Source organism: Lissotriton helveticus, chromosome 2_1 (assembly GCF_964261635.1).
Source record: "Lissotriton helveticus chromosome 2_1, aLisHel1.1, whole genome shotgun sequence".
Classification (NCBI taxonomy): Eukaryota; Metazoa; Chordata; class Amphibia; order Caudata; family Salamandridae; genus Lissotriton; species Lissotriton helveticus.
This window is the reverse complement of record NC_136059.1, coordinates 1117987726-1118010721: the sequence shown is the minus strand read 5'-3', so window position 1 is coordinate 1118010721 and position 22996 is coordinate 1117987726. Positions and strand designations below refer to the sequence as shown.

At 44.0% G+C, this 22996-nt stretch overlaps 1 protein-coding gene across 1 annotated transcript in view; it reads right to left on the bottom strand.

Annotated features, from left to right (window-relative positions):
• The window catches only part of SEC24D (SEC24 homolog D, COPII component), a 425192-nt gene that overhangs the window by 186161 nt on the left and 216035 nt on the right, over nt 1–22996 (bottom strand). Inside the window, exon 9 of the mRNA XM_078675943.1 lies at nt 22360–22498. Coding sequence (XP_078532069.1) covers nt 22360–22498 — 139 coding nt within the window. The remainder of the gene's footprint in view (nt 1–22359; nt 22499–22996) is intronic.

The window sequence follows — 22996 nt, the reverse complement described above, 5'->3', positions numbered from 1 at the left end:
ATACCTAAACAACTTACTTAACATAGACCAGGGATTTGCTCGGTCAATGCTCAAAAGTTGGAATGTATTTGGACCAATTTACATCTAAATGGAAGAGAAAAAGAAAGAGGGAAGGGGGGGTTTAGGAAAGATACCATCTTAATCTTTTCAGAAAGTAAAAGAAAAAGGGATAAAAACTTGTTGAAAAGATTTGAGCACAAATAATGGCATTGATGCAGGCAGCCAAGGGCATTTGTTAGATTATAATGGCACGCTTCCTGTTGTCAAAGGATGCTTTACAAAATTGCTGCTCCCTCACTCTTTTGGAGTGTGGTGCGGCCGTAAATGGGTATTGCATGCTACATATAGATAGCTACATCTTCCATGCTAGCCGCATCTAAATGGCCAATGTACCCAATTTGGCGGTACATAGACTCTGATCTTTGCTAAGTAGCGATATCAAGTCAGGCTTTGATGTAAATACCTGAATCAATTAACGAGTCTATGTAGAATAGGAAAAAATATAATATTCTCTATCGTTTGTCCTACAGTGGTATCGAAATTAAAAGCCACAAGAAAGGGGGGTACAAACAATATATATACAATGTACCTGCAGAGTGATGTCTCTGGAAATGGGTGTGTCTTATATGGTTCCGACACGGGCGATATTCACAAGGTGTGCCAAAAATGATAAAAATCTGCGGACAGATACACATCCATTGGTCAAAGTCTATCACAGAGTTGCGGTTTAAGTCATTGTTCGATTAATAGAATAGCTCGATTTATAGAATAGCTAACCTGCAGTATACCTAAAGATGCAAGAAGAGGAATAATACACGGATTGGACCAAATGTATACATGCGGTACTATGCCGCATAGAGCTATGGCTTTATAACTGTCATGCAGTATCACTTGATAATACCACAAGTCTAGAGACTCACCCGTAGGATTATATATGTGGAATTGCGGACGTGCGGTTTGGTTAGCACCAGTGAAAATAGGTCATGCTTGACAGATTCAAATCTCAGAAGTCGCACCTGCAATGTATAAAAAATCTATCAGCAAGAGCGTACTGCACTTGTAGAATGTACCGGCTGACACCATCTGAACTAATGCAGCCTCCTGGAGGCGTTTATGGTGCTAAAAAACGAAATGCGAGAAAAAATGTCTCACCTGGTGGTAGCTGGAAATGACTAGTTATTCGGAATGATGTGAGGTAATTGGAGCGGCTATACAGATCTCCGTTATGGTGCTGTTAGACCGAATCCCCACTTCAGATGGAATTTAAAATGTCCGGGGCGGTCGGACCTGTAAAGTACAGATAAATTATCACTACACGCATCTGTGATAGTATTATGCTATCATGTGATATAAGCCTATACTATCACAGATGCGTGTAGTGATAATTTATCTGTACTTTACAGGTCCGACCGCCCCGGACATTTTAAATTCCATCTGAAGTGGGGATTCGGTCTAACAGCACCATAACGGAGATCTGTATAGCCGCTCCAATTACCTCACATCATTCCGAATAACTAGGCATTTCCAGCTACCACCAGGTGAGACATTTTTTCTCGCATTTCGTTTTTTAGCACCATAAACGCCTCCAGGAGGCTGCATTAGTTCAGATGGTGTCAGCCGGTACATTCTACAAGTGCAGTACGCTCTTGCTGATAGATTTTTTATACATTGCAGGTGCGACTTCTGAGATTTGAATCTGTCAAGCATGACCTATTTTCACTGGTGCTAACCAAACCGCACGTCCGCAATTCCACGTATATAATCCTATGGGTGAGTCTCTAGACTTGTGGTATTATCAAGTGATACTGCATGACAGTTATAAAGCCATAGCTCTATGCGGCATAGTACCGCATGTATACATTTGGTCCAATCCGTGTATTATTCCTCTTCTTGCATCTTTAGGTATACTGCAGGTTAGCTATTCTATAAATCGAGCTATTCTATTAATCGAACAATGACTTAAACCGCAACTCTGTGATAGACTTTGACCAATGGATGTGTATCTGTCCGCAGATTTTTATCATTTTTGGCACACCTTGTGAATATCGCCCGTGTCGGAACCATATAAGACACACCCATTTCCAGAGACATCACTCTGCAGGTACATTGTATATATATTGTTTGTACCCCCCTTTCTTGTGGCTTTTAATTTCGATACCACTGTAGGACAAACGATAGAGAATATTATATTTTTTCCTATTCTACATAGACTCGTTAATTGATTCAGGTATTTACATCAAAGCCTGACTTGATATCGCTACTTAGCAAAGATCAGAGTCTATGTACCGCCAAATTGGGTACATTGGCCATTTAGATGCGGCTAGCATGGAAGATGTAGCTATCTATATGTAGCATGCAATACCCATTTACGGCCGCACCACACTCCAAAAGAGTGAGGGAGCAGCAATTTTGTAAAGCATCCTTTGACAACAGGAAGCGTGCCATTATAATCTAACAAATGCCCTTGGCTGCCTGCATCAATGCCATTATTTGTGCTCAAATCTTTTCAACAAGTTTTTATCCCTTTTTCTTTTACTTTCTGAAAAGATTAAGATGGTATCTTTCCTAAACCCCCCCTTCCCTCTTTCTTTTTCTCTTCCATTTAGATGTAAATTGGTCCAAATACATTCCAACTTTTGAGCATTGACCGAGCAAATCCCTGGTCTATGTTAAGTAAGTTGTTTAGGTATTATCACTGTACCTGACTACATGAACTTATCAAACATGTGTGAGCGAAATGTATGTTCTCACAGCTTATGTTCTCATAGTTTATTTTAAACTTTAAAGATTATATGTGTGTTGTACTCTCGCAATATTAGAAAAAATGTACCAATCAGTGAACATAAAGTAAACAAAGTTGTTCGGGAAACCATTTCTCTTGTTGGCAATTGTATTAGTTGTATGGATGTAATGGCCTTTTCAAGTTAATTGAAATATAGAACGATGTATGCATGTTTTACTGCCACACCTTAGAAGGTATAATGTACCGTTTTCTTTTGTAATGCTTCTGTATTATCATTTCAGATTGTTTTGTGGCTCCTGAAGAAGGCGTTCAGTCGCCGAAACGCGCGTCGAGTACTGTATTATTGATTCAATGGACACCCCTTTGATTGGTGTTCTTGTTATAAACTGACATGGTCATTGTTTTTAATGTAACCTTTTCATTGTGGACTTTTTTAGCATTCAGTTGTTTAGTTTTAATTTTTATTGTACATTGTATGTGTTGATTAATGAACTGTATTTGTGTTTTTATTAAAACGTAGCGAGTTTTTATCACCCCTACACCTTTTCAATTGTCCCTGATTTGGTTTCCCACTTGTTTATTTTATTTGTAATTCTTTGACTGCCTAGGCATTTCCGCACACAGGTTGTTTACCCTGCCCTAGGAGTCTAATAGAGCATTACCCAGGGGGTCCTTGCTAATCACGACGAGTCCCTGTATAGTAACATGCCACTAGCAGAAGCCATGAAAACTACTTCCTGGTTTATTGACCTGCACAATATCCCTTGTCCAAAAACATTTCTTTTGGCATGTTTGGAAATTGTTCTAACGGAAAACTTCCTTGAATTTGGATCTAATACTTATCGCCAGATCAAAGGTGTAAGTATGGGCCGTCGGTAGCACCTTCGATTGCAAACATATTTATGGCGACATTTGAAAAGAAATATATCCAAAATGAAACAGAAAACCCAAGACTTGTGACTTAACAGCATTAATCAGCGGAGACCTAATTTAGGAGTCTATCATGGACACCTTAGGTACAAATCAGCAGTATAGATGCCTTGATAACGAGATACTAAGCCCTGACCTATATATAATATTGTTTCTATCTTTTGTGATTTTCAGTGTTACCTCTTGGAAATAGGATACTAGCGTTTGACTTATACTAGACCTTGCCATTGGGCTGTACATACTGCATTTCTATATCATGTAAGTGCCTTAAAACTACTAAATGCATATCACCATCTTAGGAATTTTTGAACTGTATTTAGTAAATTCCTACTATACATCCTTTTTAAGCTCCTGTAATCTGACGGTTGGAACCGCTTACTACAGAGACTAAGAAAGCAAAGTATACCCTATACATCAATATAACAACATCTCTTGTAAGTATAGACTACAGCTAGAATCACTATAAAAAGATAAATCAGACCACCTGCATATTCAATGAGGGTCCCTTGAGACCTACATGGCCTCTTGAAGTTTATTCGCTGCCCCTATTTACCAAGAGGTCCCCGTATTTTTATATCACTCTGCCATATGCCTTTTATCCCCTAAAGAGTTAGTACTGCAAGGAAATGAAACTAATAGTGTTGGTGTGTCATTACACTATGACTATTGTAAATAGGAAGGTTTAACTTTAGGCTACTGGAAAATTTGTAAATTGCTTTTTAACTTTGTAAAATATTACTGTGTGTAATTTTTTCCTTTATGTAAATTTACTTTTTAGAAATTTTCGTGGCTGCTCCAGAAGAAGGCGCTGGCCGCCGAAACGCGCGTAGAGTACTATTTTGCCACCTCCTTTTTTAACTTTATATGCACTTTCATATGTAATGTGATTTATGTATTGTGTTTATTTCTTTTTTGTGCAAATTATACTTTTTATTGTGCATTTTAACTTTGAAATGTGATATTGTATTTTGTCATTTTTTAATTATTAATAAACTGTTGAATTTAAAAAGTATTGTTGTAGCTTAGTTCCCTTCCAATTATTAATTTCTATATTGATTTGCTTCTTCATGGTTGCCTAGATTGTTACATATCAATTGTTTATTCTTTCCCTGGTCTAGGAACCTTATTTTTATGAACCCAGGGGGTCCTTGTTAAATATATGCCTAGAAATGAGTATGAGCCATGTCTCTCTAGCACTAAACACAATAAATTGTAGAATGTCTTCTTAGAACTAAACAGGTAGGCAAACCATAAAATAACAGTCAGCCCTATTGAATTTACACATTTTGTAGAAAGGAAAGCAATCATATTTATCAATTAGGACTCAAATATTTTGGCAGGTAGAAGTCAGAAATAATCAGTCATTACATGTTGGAATTAGAAATCAATGCCCATTAGCTAAAACAATGATCTCCCTGGGAAGTTGGAAGGATTCCACAATTGTAATGTTTGGAAAACAAATGAGGTACTAAAAGTTGCACCGACTGTTTACTTTACAGCACTGTAATCATAACATTTTCTCAGAAATATATGCTAGTAGGATCAAATAGATGCTTCTGAAATGTATAGGGAAGACATTTGGCTGGCAGGTCTCGGATAAGCTGAGGTAGGATGTAACTAGGACAGTAAGGGTATCCAAATGGCAATGCAAGCCTGAAGGATTTACTGAATTTGAGATAGTCCTTTTGAAGTCTCTGGTAAATGGGAAGTGAGTTTCAAAAGGAAAAACCCTGAAAGCAGAGGGAATAACCACCATATCTTTGACACCTGAATTGATGGGATGACAACGGGCCTCTGTTAGCTGACTCATGGTCAGTTGGTAAGGATAAAACAGGGTGGCAATGTAGTCTGCAATTCAGACTTGTAACACCTACTGGACTAAACAGAGTATTTTAAACAATGCACTCGGAATAGAGGGATAAAATGATCATGATGTTTTATTCCAAACAAAAGGTGAGCAGCATGTTTGTACTCTTTGCAACTTTGCAAGGGATGTTTTGAGGTGACAATGTAAAGGCTATTACAATGATCCAAGTGGGAAATGACTGAAGCAAGGATTCAGGCGATTTTCTTGTGGTTGTGTAAAAGTGGATCACTTTTAGTTGACGAAGGTGGAAATATGTGAATTTGCAATGGATATTTATCTGGGGGTGCAAAAGAAAGCCCATCATTGAAGAACACACCCAGAATCCATGATTGATCCACCTGGTAGGAGCTGAACCCATATCATCAGGCCAAGAGAGAGGGGAAGAGCATGGGCTTACTTGGCAAAGAGCAGTATATCAGTCTTTTCACCATTAAAGCATAGCCTGTTCTGCATCCGCTGATTAATGTGAGAGAGGCCATTAATTAGATTGGGAAGATTGCCACAGTCTTCTTCAACCTTTAATTGGAGCGGTCATCTGCATCCATCGGGTATCCTATCTTATAGGAATCCAGGATTGCTGCCAGGGTGCCGTATAGTCATTAACCCATTCTATGCTCATGACGAGCTCAGCTCGTCATGCAGTACACTGCTTGTGTGCTCATGACGAGCTGAGCTCGTCATGAACAATGGAAATAATGGATCTGCAGCACAGAGCATGAATTGCTGTAGCATTCATGTGGTTAAATAGAATAGGAGACAATGCAGAACACCAAAGTTGATGTCAGCTGTAATTGATCGAAATAGGCTCACTTTTTCTTGATGTGTGCTTTTATGCAAAAAGGTGAACTATGCGAGTGCAGGACCTCTAAAGCCAGTTGAAGTGGACAGACTATCAATGAGCATCTAGTGGTCAGTGGCGCTCAAGTATGCAAAAGTATCAAGGAGGATCAGAGTATAGGGGTGGCCTGGGTCACAGGAAGACAGGATTTATTCAAGCGGGAGGACGCTGGCAGAAGACAACACTTGCAGCAAACGGGAGGCCCCAAGATTGGTCTTTTGTAAGCTATGACATCGGGATTCACTGTACATTTCTTTAGGATGGGTGTAATGACTGCATTTTGGAAAGCTTAGGGGGTGTTCCCACTGGCTAAGGAGCAACTGACAAGGTTATTGATGGCTGGTAGAAGTGCTGGGAGGCCATGATTAATTACTTTGTCAGTGTAAATATATAACAGGACAGACCAGACTTATTGATCAAGATGTTCCAAACTTTTAATTTGGAGGCACAAACTCACATAGAGTGTTTGTAATCGAAGTGATAAGATAAGGTTCCAAAGGCTTCTGGGTGGGACTATTCGGGTGCTAGGAGAGGCAATTTTATTGTTGAAGAATCACAGGAGGTTATTACAGAGGTCTGATGTCTGAGAACACACTTTATTGGAATCAGTGGAAGACACCAGCTCATTGAAGGAGAGGAAAGGTTCCTTGGTAGTGTTCAAAGGTTCAGTGAAGAGGGAATGGTGCCCTTGCACATGCAGATTTGTAGTCTCTAGCATAATCAAGTAAGGATAAGCAACTGAAAGGAACTTTGGTTTTGATCCAGCATCTTTCTCACAGTCTACCTTGTCATTTTAGTTGATGCAGGCTATCAGTATAAAATTGGTTACTCTTTGAGGGACAGCATTTAAAGAAAGTGGAGGAAATGAAGGAATCAAGGTCCTTAGTTAACTTTCATATCAAGCAGTCTAAAAAGCGGTCTGGACTGTAGAGAGAAGAATCTGATATACCAGTTAGCGACTGGATGTAGGCTTCTAGATGCAGTCAGTACAGATTATGCCAGAAGGAGAGAGGAGTCATGTTGTAGAGAGTGAAGAAATTGGAGATAATGAGGGAGGCCAGTGTCCAGCACGTTCTATCAGTTACAGCTGTCACTCACTCTTCAACAGTGCATCAAATACATTGAGTATTCAAAGCACCCAGAGAAGAAACTTATTTTAAATAATAAAAATAATAATTATAATATTAATAGGGTGTTATTACTATACAAATGTACCTAATAATATTTATTTAAATTAAACCTACAAAGCAAAAGACAGTTAGTGATATAGTGACATTATGCACAAGTAAGGTCGGTCCACTGCAGAATCTCACTGGTGACCATATCATAGGTCAAGACAATCAAAGAAATAATGCAAAGAGAGATACATTGTACCAGATATGATTGTTAAACATATACACATTACTATACTGAAGCTCTGCTGCTCACTGTGGAGTTATGTGACTGTAAAGTGTCTGAGTGTTGAATATGCAACAGTTGATGGAAAAGCGTGGGAGCTGTAGATTCTATATAGAGTCTTTGTGTATTTGGTGGACTTTTCTGTTTGTTTACTTAATATGCATTTGGAGTATAACTTATTATTATTAGATATATTTGTATATTAATAAATGTCTAATAACATGTTGTAGGGAGTCTTGGATCCACTGTCAAGAACCTTATTGATGGACTATTTGACTACGAAATGCTCGAACACAAGACCTGATAAATATAAGGAGCTGAAGTTCTAGTATTGTTTAAAACAGGAGGTGAAGGCTGTCGACTCCGTCACCTGTTCGTTCTTTCATCAGTTGGGTAAGGCCAGGAGTGTCCATGTCATCAACTAAGTTGTGGTAATACCCGTTGTAAGGATGACTTCCAGATGTTCATGTCATCCATGACACAATCAGAGAGCATTTAAAGCATATTTATTGGGCAACATCTAGGAGACTAAATTGGAAGGTGGGAAGGCATTTTTTGGATGGATGGGTGGTGGAGGACAGCACAAACCAGGAAGGCAGTCGGGATGTGACAACCATGGGTATTCGAATGAGGTATATTTGGAGCTATCAAGCAACTGATGGACCAATACCACACCACCACCAAGCCCCTGACCTGTTTTTCAACATGTTTTTATGATCTGGAGGAAGCAGACTGCTATGAGTTAGCCCCCCTTCCCAAAGTGCCCCAGTTGCATGGATATCTGGTCCCTGGTACAGAGTTTTGGTCATAGGTAAACACAGATCATGTGTGCACGTCATGACCTAGGTCTGTCGGAAAATGCAGTCTTGTTAGACAGTGAGGGGCACACCAATTGCTACCTTTATAGCAATTGGTGTGCCCCTCTTGCTACCTTTATAATGGTAGAGGACTATTGCCCTCACCTGGAGCTCGGTGACGAAAGCGCCTGGTAGGAGCATGCTCGGTTTGTGCAGTAATCACTAGCTTTAGCAGGCCTTTTTACCTGTCATAGGAGCGGTGCCTACCAATATACTCATGTAAAGTTCCGCTGCTGTGTACTTAGCTGATCCTTGACCTTTATCCCGATTGTGTGTAGCCCTGGACAAAACGTGATCTTTGCATGTACATGGTGGGATGTATGTGTGCCTGTACATGGTACATAAAATAGAGGCCTGTGGGTTTCATTATGGAAGCCCAAGTGCTGAAAAGGCTAGTGGAGTTGAGGACTACAACCTCTACACATGAGATGTGTGTTGCACACATATTGGAGAACTGGGGTTGGAACACACACATTGTAGGTAGGAAGGGGAGAAGACCACAGTCTGTGGACATCAAAGGTCTAAGATTCCATGAAGAGTTACTGGCCAGTTGGGCCTGGGCATAGGTCAGGGAAATACCAGGTGGGAAGGCTTATACCTTTGACCTTTTGTGAGGCATATTTCAGTGGATAATGACAGCCAGGGGTGATCCCCAGTTCCTCCCTTGGCCAGGGTTGTGGGTAGATCGGAACTGGAGCCACTCCTGCTTTGGCAGGCTTTCCCTTCAACAAAGAACAGGGCAGAGGAAAGGGCATTTCAAAGGTGTGGACACCCACAACCCGAATTTCAAAGGACCAGACACTAAACCAGATCATGTGTCTGGTTTTGGATTATAAGGGTGGGAGCATGAGTCCCACAAGTTGCTCAACAGCACTTTCCATCAGGGTAAAGAGGATCGCCAAGACTTGGACCTGCTGAACCAGGACTGGGGGGGGACAGATATATCAGTCTCGCTGGGGTGAGGGTGCATCACCAGGAACTAAGAACGCTCAACTGCACCTAAAGCACCAGCTTTCTACCTGCCTGCCGAAACCAGTGTGCCCTGTGAGGAGGAGGAGGAATAAATAATCTGGAAGGAGCAAGGCCCAGCAGGGATCCTGGTGAGTGGATCCTGGTGAGCAGAGGTGAAGGCGCCCAGTCCAGTCTGGGCAGGTGCTATGAGACAGCAGTCTGCTTTTTTTTAATAGGTCAGTAACCTCTTTCAGAGTTGTCATGAAGTTGCGGGCTGATGACAGTACCACTGGCATTGTTGGTGCAGTCCCCTGTGAGCCCCATATGACAGGAAGGGGACACTAGGACTGTTGGGGCCATTGCCCAGTACAACCAACATCAGTGGGGCTATCAATCATGACACCCATATATCAGAAGGGAGCCACTAGGAACGCTGTGGCCATCACCTGTGTTAGAGGTGTCCTTGTGACCAGCGGAGGTTTAAAATCAGAAGCTGTCCTGCAACGCCGCCACTGCCTTATCACCTTACCAGAAGGAACTACAAAGGAGAAGCCACCTGATTCACCCCACCATATCCATCAGCGACTGTAACTGCCTCAAAACACAAACCTGACAACTGTGGGAAGATATAGTGCAGGTTGCTTTTAGCAAGAACACAGGAAGACATACCAAGGCTCCGGGGCACTTCTACAGGCAGTGGTTCAGTAAGACTAAAGCAGGGCCCGCTTACCCTTCTGAGATTTGCATGTGCTTAGCTGGTTAGTGCCATGGTGAGCTTAACATTCAAGGCTGAAGCCAGAATTTGATGAGCAACGCTAGTGCAGGAAGCACCATTGTGGTCGCCTCCATAGAACTGCTGGGGCACATTTGTTAGCTTGAAGTGGGAGAGAGAGGAACCGGAAGGAGGGGGAACAGGAGGGGGAACAGGCGGGAGAGAGACTGCCTAAGCCAGTATCAGTGCGCTAGCCCTGAGAGACATTTACTGTTCATTGTTTAGTGTGCTGCATAATACTTTGCCTGGATAATAAACACAACTTTTCTTATCAAAAGTGAGTATTGGACTGGGCAATCAAATTATTGAGGTCACTGTGGGTATTTTGAGTCTTGAGCAAACACAAGGAGATGATGGACGGAGCACTGAAACTTTTTTGACACTCACCCCAGTCACAGATCTGGGTTGAATCCATCATCATTCTTTAGCTCACTTCACCACCTCAGTTCACACCCAGCTATATGCAAATCAGTCTTGACCCTGTGCCTCATGGGAACAGTCCAGCCTGAACTGCCAAGCCAGGTCTTCCCTGAACCGGAAACAAGCATCCTGGGACCGGTTTCTGGATAACACCTTTTATCAGCCAGGATAGCTTCAATCCAGTGGCAAAGTGATCAAGGGACCCACGTCTGGGCATGTCCTGCCAACTTAGTGCAAACAAAGCAAACACAAGGAGATGATGGACGGAGCACTGAAACTTTTCAGACACTCACCCCCAGTCACAGATCAGGTGGCGAAGTGAGCTAAACAACGATGATGGATTCAACCCAGATCTGTGACTGCGGGTGAGTGTCTGAAAAATTTCAGCGCTCCGTCCATCATCTCCTTGTGTATGCGCTATTTTGAGTCTTGAGCTTGCGTGCACCTTGCACCTACTTCCCCTTGACTAGCCTTGGACTTCTAGATCTGCATTACCACAGAGTCAAGTGCTGAAGGAGTAGTACTTGCCCAGTTACTCAGGACCCATAGTGGGCAAGCAGCAGGAGTAAAAGGACCAACCACCAAGGTTGGACTTAGTAATCCTTACATGCCTCATAGCACTCTGAAAGAGGTGGCAACCCAATATCAGCTGCAGAGGAAGTAGACAGTACAGTGCTCCTAGCAGTGGTGCATGCAGTCACCTTTGTGGATTGTGTTGTTCTTGGAATCATGGACTCAAATCATAAAAAAAATATGAAAAAAAAGAATAAGTTACCACCACCCTACCAACATCAAGCAAACCCACTTACCCCCACCCGATCCAAAAAATACCTGGTGTCATGCTACTCCACTACTAACCTCAAGAGGACTGACTGCTGCCCTAAATAACTTCTACCACCAGGCCACCTTCCTCATTCGCACTTGGAAGTACTTTTTGCTTTCCAAGCATAAAGAAAAACACACCTCGAATCCTGCTACTCAGTTACCCCGCAACCCACAGGAGAATCCTTACCTGCCTATTGGCTATCCGTACCCTACCCTTTCCTTCCAAAGACAAAAAAAATAAATAAATAACTACTTTACATCCAGCCTCCCTCCCAAGAAGCCATGTACAGTTTCACGGGGGATTTATGGGGGTCCCCCTGTCCCCCCAAATAAATGCTGAAAGTCGGGTTCTGGGAGTTCCTAACAGGTCTGTGAGCCCAGTGCAAATTTGTATTTCATGAATGATACAAACACCACTGTGCTGTTTCTATTATGCTCTTTCAGAATGCAGGTCAGATGTAATATTACCGGAGCATGTTTGTGAGGTGGAAAAATGATCGTAGTGTGGCGAATGTGCTGTGTGTACTGTAGCTCTCTTCTGCTCCCAATTCTAAACTGTTTGATCCTTCAGCAAGAGTACAACTGTGTGACTTTGAAGAGTAATCCCACTGCAATTAATGGAATGTTTTTAAAAGATGTAATTAGAGGACAGCTTTCAGGGAGGGGAGGCATTTCACTTATTTGGAAAGCAAATATTAGTTGAAGGTTTGTTGACCCCCTGCAAACAAGAGTGATTTGGGAGGTGTGGTGATCAATCTGGGAAGAGCAAATACGTTCAGGAGGGTGTTTGATGCTGGTACTGATATCAGCGCAAGCCTCGTACAGGTGCTGACTGACTATTAACATTACCAGGCTAACTTTCGATGTACCAAGTGCAATAAAGTCTTTTATACCAGCCCCCTATCTTGGGTAGGCCCATTTCTCTCCCAATGTTCCTACTCATCCTTACTAGCACCTGTAGGACGCTGGCTCTCTCTATAGTGCAATAAAATGCGTTACCCTGTGCAGAGAGTCCAGTGAGACCCAGATTAGTATAGAGAGGCAAAACTAGATAATCCTAACACTATTCGTGGTAGTGTGGGCGAACAGTTAGGCTCATCAGAGAGTAGTGCTAAGCCTTTGTTGTACTCACAAAGACAATAAATGAGACATTCACTGAAGAACAAATCAGGGACCAATTTATAAAAATAACAGATTAGTATGTATTTTTTTAGAATAAGAAGTTTGTTCTAGAGTAAGCACTTTTTATGTTAAAATTATCAAAGTTTGCAAAATGAATTACTTTTGTGCGCAGTTACTCACCGTTGATGAAAACAGAAAAATGCATATAAAATCACACAGTTGGATTTCAAGGTTCACCTTCGAAATTTAAGTAGGTAGCAAGGCCAGGCCCAATGTTCCACCAGCGGACTCTCTAAAGCATCCCGGATTCAGCCAGGAGCAGGATGCGGAGGTCGTTGGTAGCTAGTGCACTGCGATGAAGGGGGCCACCTGAAAACACACTGCACAATGGGGACTTAACGGTAAGTCCGAGGGATCCCACTAAAGAGAACAGGTCGCAAAGGCCTCAGAACCACGGGAGCACAACTGGTTTGTCAGTACCAAGGTCAGGCGAGCTAAGTGCAGAACAGATAGGTCAGCCGAGTGGCGCACTTCATGATGTACTCGCAGTCATGAGCATGCACCTTGGAGAGGCAATTTTGGGACAGCTGGGCCAGGTTCTCAGGGATCTTGACATTCCTCGACAGGTGCTTGCTTCCTGGGCAGTTGGAGTCCGGATCAGATTCTTCGTCTAGGTGATTGTTGCAGAGGGTCCGCTATACCGGGTTGTGGTGCGGCTTTGCTCCGGTAGGGTCTGGTATCTCCAAACAGATCTAACCCTTCAGAGCTAGCGTACTGCTTTTGGTTTGGGTGCTGCGTCGGAGTAGCTGGTGAGTGGAAAGTCGGTAATTTCTGCTCCCCTGCTGCAGGGGAGTGGTACATCCACTTAAAGGGAGTTCTTGGGCGATTAGTAGAAGGCTGGAGGAGCTCCGGGGTTCTTGGAGGGCTCACTGTTGCAGGACAAGACAGCACCCCATGACTGTCGAGTCCTTAAGCCAGCAGGCAGGGTTTGACACCAATTTTCTGCAGCAGGGCTTCAGTCCTTTGGTCAGCAGCTCTTCTTTGTCCTTTTCTTCTTTGTGTCCATCGAATCCGAGTTCAGGGATGCCAACTAAATACCTGAGTTAGGGGCGTTAAAGGGGAAGACAGGTAGTACAATGGGCTGTCTACATTTATGGTGTCTACACCCTCTCAGTGACCACTATCTGACCCTAGCTGGCTAATTATCTCTCAAACCAAGATGTAGGGAAATGAAAAGTGAGGTCCACATTGCCTGCCCCACCTTAGGGGTGGTGCTGGCTGAATGAGGAGCCACATCCTAATTTACATAATTTTGTCTCCTGTCCTCCCGCCAAATGTGGAGCAGGGAAAGAGGGTTGGCATCATCCACAAGCTGGAGCTGCCTGGGTCGCATTTCAAAGGTGGCATCGCCTTTAAAGCTTCCCGCCTTGGAAGGCCATCCTGTCCAGGGGAAGGTGTGAAGCACCTCCTCCCAGAGCAGGCTTTGTTACTAGCCTCTGAGAGCGCTGGCTCGGACCCCATGAGACCAGAAAAATGTCTGGTGGTGGCAGTCTGGCTAAGACCAGCCAAAGACCACACCAGTGCTTGGTAGGTGTACAGGGGACCGCCTAAGGGTTCTCCTGTGTGCATTCATTAATAAATCCAACACTGGCATCAGTGAGGATTTATTAAGACAAGAGTTTGGTGCCAAGCATCTTAGGGCACAGTGAAGCCATCATGGAGCTAGGAAACTCATAATGACAAGTATCCAAGCCCTTGTACTCTCTACAGCTTCACTGTACATTTGCAATTTCCAAGAATGGGCTTGATATTGTAGGATCCCATCTGCTCATGCAGATATGTCCACTCATGGGATATGGTCCACCCTACTTTGGGGCAGTATGGTCTGCAGTGGGGTGACTTACCTATACCTCATGCAGTGTATGGGGGCATGGCACACAGGAATGTTTGCCATGTCGACTCTTCACTTTTCTCTGCACCAAGACACGCAGCCTGCAATGGCAGTGTGCCTGGTCTTGGTGAGGGGTTCCATAGGGTGGCACATTTTGCTCTGCAATCTAGTGGACCCTCTTCAGTCTCAATGTCCTAGGTGCCAGGAGTACCATTTCTAGGGTCTTATAGGGGTTGCCAAAGTGGTGCCAATTGTGGTTCATTTTTAGGAAAAGAACACTGGTACTGGAAACCAGTAGGAGGGATCAGTACACATCAAAGTTGCATGAAGAACCAGGGAAAACTATGGTGGGGGGGATTACTGCAACAGACACCCAGTTTCTCACAGCATCATAAAACATAAGCATATGTTGTGTAGTCCAGAACACCTTCTGGCCCATCAAGTCAGGTTCTAAACAAATTCTAAGGCACTTCATGAATGTTGTTAATTTTTCAGAATAATGTTCACAGCCAAATGACATACATCAACATTCCGTTTCCTCAAAAACCCTCATGCCTCATAATCCTCCCCTCAGAACTCCCATCAGTTGTGCTATTATTATTAATCGTTGGGTAAACTTCAGTACTTCTTTGGAAATCTCAGGCTCACACCCACTGAATTCTACTGACTAGGCTATGCCCCTGATGCTATCCACTTTAACACTGACACTGAAGAGCGGCCCCTGCACTGGCAACTGCTCTCTGAGAACCGTCTGTCAGCACAGCCTTCATTTCCATGTCACTGTGGGACTGCACAGAAGAGGGGCTCACAGAGGAGATGGAGGTTGGTACAGCAAGAGTGCTAGAAACATTCCACCATATTCTGTGGATCTCTTGAGACCAAGAGGGAAGCAGGAGGTTCACCACCAGTCAGAGCACAGACAGCACAAATTCACAATTCTGAAGCTATAGCGACGAAGAAACAAAACTAATTTTTAGGTCTCGCCCAGCGTTGCAGCGTGCATGCGGTGCTTGCTCTGCGAGGTCTCTTGTAATCAAGGAGATTTTAGTAGTGGAGTGGAAGACCCGCCCATCTTTTTTATTGGCGGGTGTCATCGTTTATGGTAAACGCTCACTCTCTCTTGAAAATGAGGCTTCTTTGTTACCGGCCTGTCTCCTTTTCGGCTCGCCCATCCGGACTGGATCTTGTACTTGCGGCATGAGATGGTGGGCTTTATCTGGTGTGTGAGCACTATTTTATATAGACACTGATGGGGACAATGGCGGCTGCAGCGATATGCGCTCAAAATGTTATGTTTTTATTACTTTAATGAGCGCGGCGTCCGCTAGGGACACCGTTCTCACTTTATTTAATATTTTATATTTATGTTGAGCGCGGCGTCTACCTCAGGGACACGGCTCTATGTTCGTTTTTTAGTTTTTTATTAACTTTAAAAGTTCAACTGTTCTCGGTTTCTTTATATATTTTTTTAACTTTAACACTGAGCACATCGCCCGCTTCAAGGACACAGCACTCAGTGTTAAAGTTCTTAAAAAAAACTAAAATGAGAGCGGTGTCCTTGAAACAGCGCCGTGCTCAGTTTTAACCAAGACACGGCCCTTGTAAGATGGACGCCTGTGGCGCGAGTCCGTGGCCTGTACACAAAGCAGGCAGCTAATGGGCCACATGTGAGTGTTGGCATTAACACCCAGGTGTGGCGCTAGCCAGCAGCGCGTTCTGTGCCCCGTCGGTGATCGCTGTGTTTGCATTGTCACTGGCCCTGGTCTTGCTTTTTAGAAATCACCGCTGGGTTTACGCGGCGAAGGTGTGGCGCCGCGGGGGAGTCCACACTGCCGCAGATTCATCACACTCTCCTCAAAGATGTCTGTGGACACAGGCCTCCAAGCGGATGTCCTGATGGGGCGCTGCTGCATGTATGCTAACGGCATCAGGTACCCACTGGTCTGCAACCCTCTGCGCAGCTCACAGAGGCCTGGCTGCGCATGCTGTGCGCTGTTTCTAGCTGTGAGCTGTACTCAATAGGCCAAATTGGCACAGCCTGCAAACCCTTCAGTGCTCCATTAACTGCTGTGCAAACATTGGCGTGAACAGAGATAACTTGCACGTCACAAGAGAGCCCCTGCCTCAAGCACTCTCGCTAGCACTTTCACTTCTATTGCTAAATAGGCTTTAATTTTTGCACCAAGGTTTATAGGATTGAGAATATTTTAATCGAAAGAAATAATGCCTTTATTACTGCTTCTTCGTGTTTCCCTCCCCTTCTTTCCTCTTCCTCCCTTAATTTTTGTTCCCCACCCCCAAATATTTCAGGTTCCCCTGCCCACTCCACCCTGTTCCCCTGCCCACTCCTTCCTGTTGCCCTGCCCCTCCTTCCTGTTGCCCTGCCCCTCCCCCTTATCCCCCCTCGTTCCTATCCACCTCCCCTCCCCTTCGTTCTGGTCCCCCTCCCTCTTGCTCCTGTCCCCCTCCCTCTTGCTCCTGTCCCCTCCCTCTCGCTCTTGCACCAGTGCACTGCAGTCTATCTGAGTGTGAACAGCGTCTCAGTGCCTGACATTTTTCGCAGTTTCCAGTTTTAACTCGTCGCGCATCTTTATCTTGGGCACTTTTTTTATTTGAACCAGACACCCTCTGTGACAAAGCAACATTTGTCCTTAAGAAGGAGGAGTTAAAAAGGTAGATTTATGGCAATTATAGAGTGAGGTAATAAATGAGTACATTTGTAACGCGTGGAAGAAGCCTGAAGATTTCATGGCACTGTGAATTACCAGAAGAATAAACACAGTAGCATTCAGAGTCCCTAGCAGAATATATAAGTTATCATAGCCTCTCTAAAAGCTTGCGCATCTTACTTAAAATGTAAAGAAACAAAGAGCATTCCACAAACAAGCATTATGAATGCAATAGGTCTCGCATTTGCGGGCGTTTAAGCTATTAGTATTGTAAATGACAACCCTTTTTATTTATGTTTTAAAAACCAAAACATAAATAAAAGGCATTGTAATTTACAACACCAATAGCTCAAACTCATGTAAATGTGAGACCTATCGCATTGCAAATGCTTGTTAAGCCTGTGTTCATGCTTTTGGATTCCTTTGGACAGCAAGAACAACAGCAAGAACAACCAACAATATAAGACAGGCCATGCATAACAGAGGTAATTACCTACGGCCAAACTTAAACCCAAGAGGCCGAAAAGGAGGTAGGCAGGAGTTCTTGTAGTGCTGATGGCAAGTGTAGCAAGATTTATTCACAGATCATTTGTGCTTTCTTTCCAATGAGAAACAATACTAATAATACCACAATAAAATAACACTTTTCATGTACCACTTGCAGAAATATTTGCCAACGGAGAATAATACATTGCCATCTGTGGGCTGTTAATCACTAAAATGTTGGGGGCATTCATGGATTTCTGAAGTTACTTACCTTCAGCAACTCTTTCTGGTAGAGACTATCAAGTCGCAAATTCCTCACCCTATGAATAGATACCAAAGCAGCACCTGTTTGGAGGGGGTCTGTGGGTGGACTCAAACCAGAAAGTCCTGCAGGACTTAGCGGACAAAATGCCCCTCTCACTGAACCCGACCATCCAAACAATAGTGCTTTATGAACATAAGGAGGGATGCCCACATAGCTGCCTGGCAAACGCCCAGGACAGGGATTCCATGTGCCAATGCAGCGGTAGCAATTTTGGCCCAGGTAAAATGAGCATGCAGTTCCTCTGGAGGCTGCTTTTTGTAAATGCATAGCAGATCTTAATGCAGAGCATGATCCAGGGGGAGATGGTTCTCTTCTACATAGTCTTGCCTTTTTTCACTCCAGAGAACCCCACAAAGAGCTGATTATCCACCCTGTGTTCTTTGGTATGATCCATGTAAATGTTCTAGGCTCTCTTGATGTAGTCTCCTATCCTCAATGGAGGGGTGAGGCGGAGATTAGAATGCCAGCAAGGTGACTTTCTGACTGACATGAAATTTTATCACAAAAAAGATGCCCATATCCGCAAAGCCAGCTTGTCTGGGAAGGTGGTGGTGGTGGTGTATGGTGGGTTGACACAGAGAAATTGAGGCTCACTCACACATCCCGCTGGTGTTATGGCAACGAGGATCAGTCTTGAGGGTGAGAAGTAACAAAGAGCAGCTTTGAAGCGGCTCCAAGGAAGTGCACATCAGAAATGTGAGAACCAAGTTAAGGTGCCACTGAGACATTACAAAGGGATAGGGAGGAAACAAATGTTATAAACCTTTAAAAGCCTGCATAACTACTGGTGACTTGCACAACTGTAGCAATCGTAAAAAGGCTGAAAGAGCAGAAAGGTACCCTTTAACTGTGCCCAAAGCAAAGCAAGAACTGTCAAATCCTGCCTTATACCGGGTGGGCTTGCGTCACTAAGGACACACTAAAAGAAGTTCAAAGGTGGGCTGCAGTGAGAGGGGGTAGTGGACTGGGCGGTCCGTTGACCGTGACTGTGGGGGAGATGGGATCCACAGCCTGGACTGTGGAGCTACTAGGCACTTTGTGAAAAATGTGGAATAACGCTGCCATTTAAGTGATTGGATAAAATATGGATGACGCTGAAAATATAAATAAAGATATGGATTAAATTTAGATTACTGGATGAACATTGGTTTATCGTTAAAATAAAGACTTTGCTACAAGGCTGTGCGTCTGATTGGTGCGTGAGGACGTGCCATATATACAGTGAATTATGCTTGCGTACTACTGGGGACAGAGCACGTAATCAGTCAGCACGCCGCAATATTGCCACAAGCAGCCAGAACAGTCATGAGTATAAGAAGGTTTGCAAGCTATCATTCTCATTTGTACCTGTAACAAAGACACGAAAGGAGTTGTAGGGCTGCTGTGGTTAGCGAAGTGGAGCAAATGAGCCCAGGGAGCATGACATGACCCTGCTCTCATTAAACAATTCGAGAGTAGATTCGGCCTTGTCCCCCAAGCAGGTGAGTCCCGTCAAATGGCATCTCGATTGAGGAACGACCATCGTCTGAAGAAATAGTGGACCTCAGCCAGACTTGATGGTGAATGGCTACACTGGTACCAATGGCCAATCCGGCTCAATGGTGGCCAAGCCACAAAGAATCGTTAACTTGTTTGCATTACAACTGTCCTGTATGGACTGAGCAAGAACAGGCAGGAGATCTTCAGGGATACCTCCTCGGACTTGAGCCACCGAATCTCAAAAGCTGTGGCAATAGTGCCCCAGCTGACAGCTGGCATTTACTGACTTACGTGCCAAACTGGTGGATGAGAAGGCTCTCTTCCTGAATGTCTCCACCCTTCTTAACTCCCTATCGGGGGGAGTAATTAGAAATCTGTTGGGTTCGTTTAGCTCGCAGATGCCTGTACCACCAAGCTTTCAGGTGAGGGGTGCGGAGATAGAAATGCAGGATTGCTTGGGCCAGGGTGATGGCATTGTGAAATTTGGGAGTTGACAGGGGTCAGAACAAGGTTTGGCGCACGCCCCCAACAAAATATCCACAAGGGCCTCACAAAAAGGAAAGAGAGGGCTCAATAGTTAGGCGGTCAAGGACTCCGGCTGCTCTATGCATTACCATGGTGCAGAAAGCACTCTCCTCAGTGGCAGGAACAGGATGTTGGAGGAGCCCCAACTCAGGGGAGGTATCAAGGCCACTAGCTTCCTGCAGGTTGTCATACCAATTTGGCTTGTGATAAGCCAATCTTTTCACAGGCATCATAGTTATTGTTTGCATCCAGGCCAAACAGAGAATGCAAGGTGTTCATTCATTGTTGTGAAGGTAGATCAAGGAGGAAGTGGATCCTCATCGGTGGCCGTTCACGTCTCGGTCAAGGTCGAACCAGTGGCAATTCTATATCATAGAACACAATCGGGGCCTCATCTTCTGGGTGCTGATGGAGTCCGCATCGAGAACCAGTGTGAAAACGGGCGTGGCCCCGGTAGGACCTCAGAAGATCCGACTGGCGCAAAGGGTGAAGTGACTGGTGGTAATCCCGAACTCGTGGCTCCGTGGGGCTTGCAGGGGTGCCCGGGGTCGTCAATGGTCCAAAGAGTCAGCTCACTGCCTCGCTGAACTCTTTGATCTGTTTCAGAGTGGCAGATGGTCCCAGAAACTGGGTTGTGCCTGAACAACCAGTAAGATTAGCTCTGAAGTCAAACGACTTTGAGAGCAATATCAAAACGTATGGTGCTGTCCCCGAGACTTCTTAGGGGAATGCGAATAGTGAGCAGGGGCAGAGTCCTGCTTAAATTTCTTTTGGTCTTCTTTGACTCACCTGAGGATTTTGATCGAGACAAAGACCGACCTCCGGAACGACTTTGGCGACTTCTGGAGCTTGAATAAACCTGGGACCCAACTTTTGATTGGGACCGATCTCGTCATGGAGTCCTTCAGTGCTTGGCGATGTAAAGTTTTGCTTTGCAGTCTCATATGGCCTTTGGGTTCATCAACACACACACAGTCATTCCAGGCCTTAAGAGACATGGCTCATCAACATGTTGTTTTGAGGGGTGACTTGTTCCTTGCACACTGAAAAAGTGAATTTTGATTGACGTAAGGGTTTCAAAGAGATGATAGGTAGCCCTGGATCCACATCAGGTAGCGCTGAAAGAAAGGAACGGACTTCAGCACACAGGATTGTCACCTATGTAGGGTCTGCACATCATTTCCGGGGCAGAACGGTGTCAGTGTTGAGCTGTATAGCGGGCAGAGGTACTGCTGAAAAGATGTTTACGGACCCAGTCTGATGCCTGGGGAATATTCAAATGGTGAGGAATCTGCAGCTTTTGAATTTGGATATGCAATTTGTTTAGTTTTTTCTCTTATTTTCAGTATGCTGAAATCTTATAGTCAGGTAGGGATATGACATTTTTCAGTTTCCTAACACGGAGGTTTTCAAAATGAAAAAACAATGCTTTATAGTAGCATGCTTGCTTCAAAGACACTGATCTGGATTGCAGTACACCCAGTTTGCGACTTGTATGTATGAAAAGGCTTGGAGTCCTCACACTAATTCATAACTTAGTTACCTGCCCTTAACGCAGGCATATGAATGAATGAACCTATCCTGTCCGGGAATAATCACCAGTTGAAGGCCCCACTTAAAAGTACTGTTAGGACAGGGTCTCTGTAAATTTGTTTTATAAACTCCATATGAGCCTGCACCAGATAACAGGAGGAGCTATTCCGAATAATTATGCTTCATGGCTGCCAAATCCTACTCCAAAATCTGCTCTTCTGCATCCTTTGGAAACGGTGTCATGTACTGTTTATAATTTTTAGCTGTGGAACTGGTTCAACATAACCTATTGTTAGTCACAAAATAATGCTAAATATATTGATAATCCTTATACGATGAATGTGTTATCTTTATTTCCACTTTCAATTACTTGGGCTTCTCGGATTTTCCAAAGTAAACGTCAAGGTGGTGGTACTATAAGACTGTTTACTTTAATGTCCCTAGAAGTTACATTCCGCCAACTAGTGCACTACATGCCAATGAAAACAACACATCCTGATTACAAGGGCACCTGCAACAAAAAGGAAGCTTGAGTACCAGCTCCTGAGCCCAAAGGCTTAAACATGCAAAGGAGGTTTAACAAACTAGGTCAAGCCGCCTGCTGCAGAGAACCTCTGTGCTTGTTACAGTGCTATGACCTAATACACACACTGTCAAGAAGAGGGTATCAAACGTTCATTTCAATAAGGACATTATCCTGAGAAAAATCAATTTCAAATTTCACTCACCTTCATTGACACAGTTGCAAAATCCACACTGATACCTCCGCCCGCCTTCGATAAACTGCATGAACGGACACATATAAGCTTTGCATCTATTGCATCGGAGGGGCCCGGTCTCACCATGGTCCACCAGATAAAGAGGTGTCTAGAAGGAAAGCATTAAAATTAATGTTCTGGACACAGCAAACTTATGTGCCACTCAGTAAAGTCTAACACTAGGTACTCCAAGAAACAGGTGAAGAGGGGCAGCCTGGCCAAAATACATCAACAACAATTAATAAAGCAACTTCATGCTACATTTAATATAGCTGTCAACACCGATTCGATGTCCCGCTATGGTGGGAGCAACTGAACTATGGGCTGCCTCGTCACTCAAGGTGGTTTCAGATAGAATTCAGGCAGTGCACTCTGGTGCTCTGCACATCTGACTGCCTTGAAGACACAGTCTATGGCGGCGATCTGAGTGTGGAGTTAGGATTACCCTACCAAGCACCCATATGAATTTAAACTCCATGCATGATGCAAGGGCAGAGCATTTTTCCAACAGGATTCCGAGAATCTGGTGACCGACCTGCCCTGGTCAGCATCCGGTCGCTCCACCCGCTCCTTGGCTCACTGGTATCGTATCGTCATTGCTTTAATT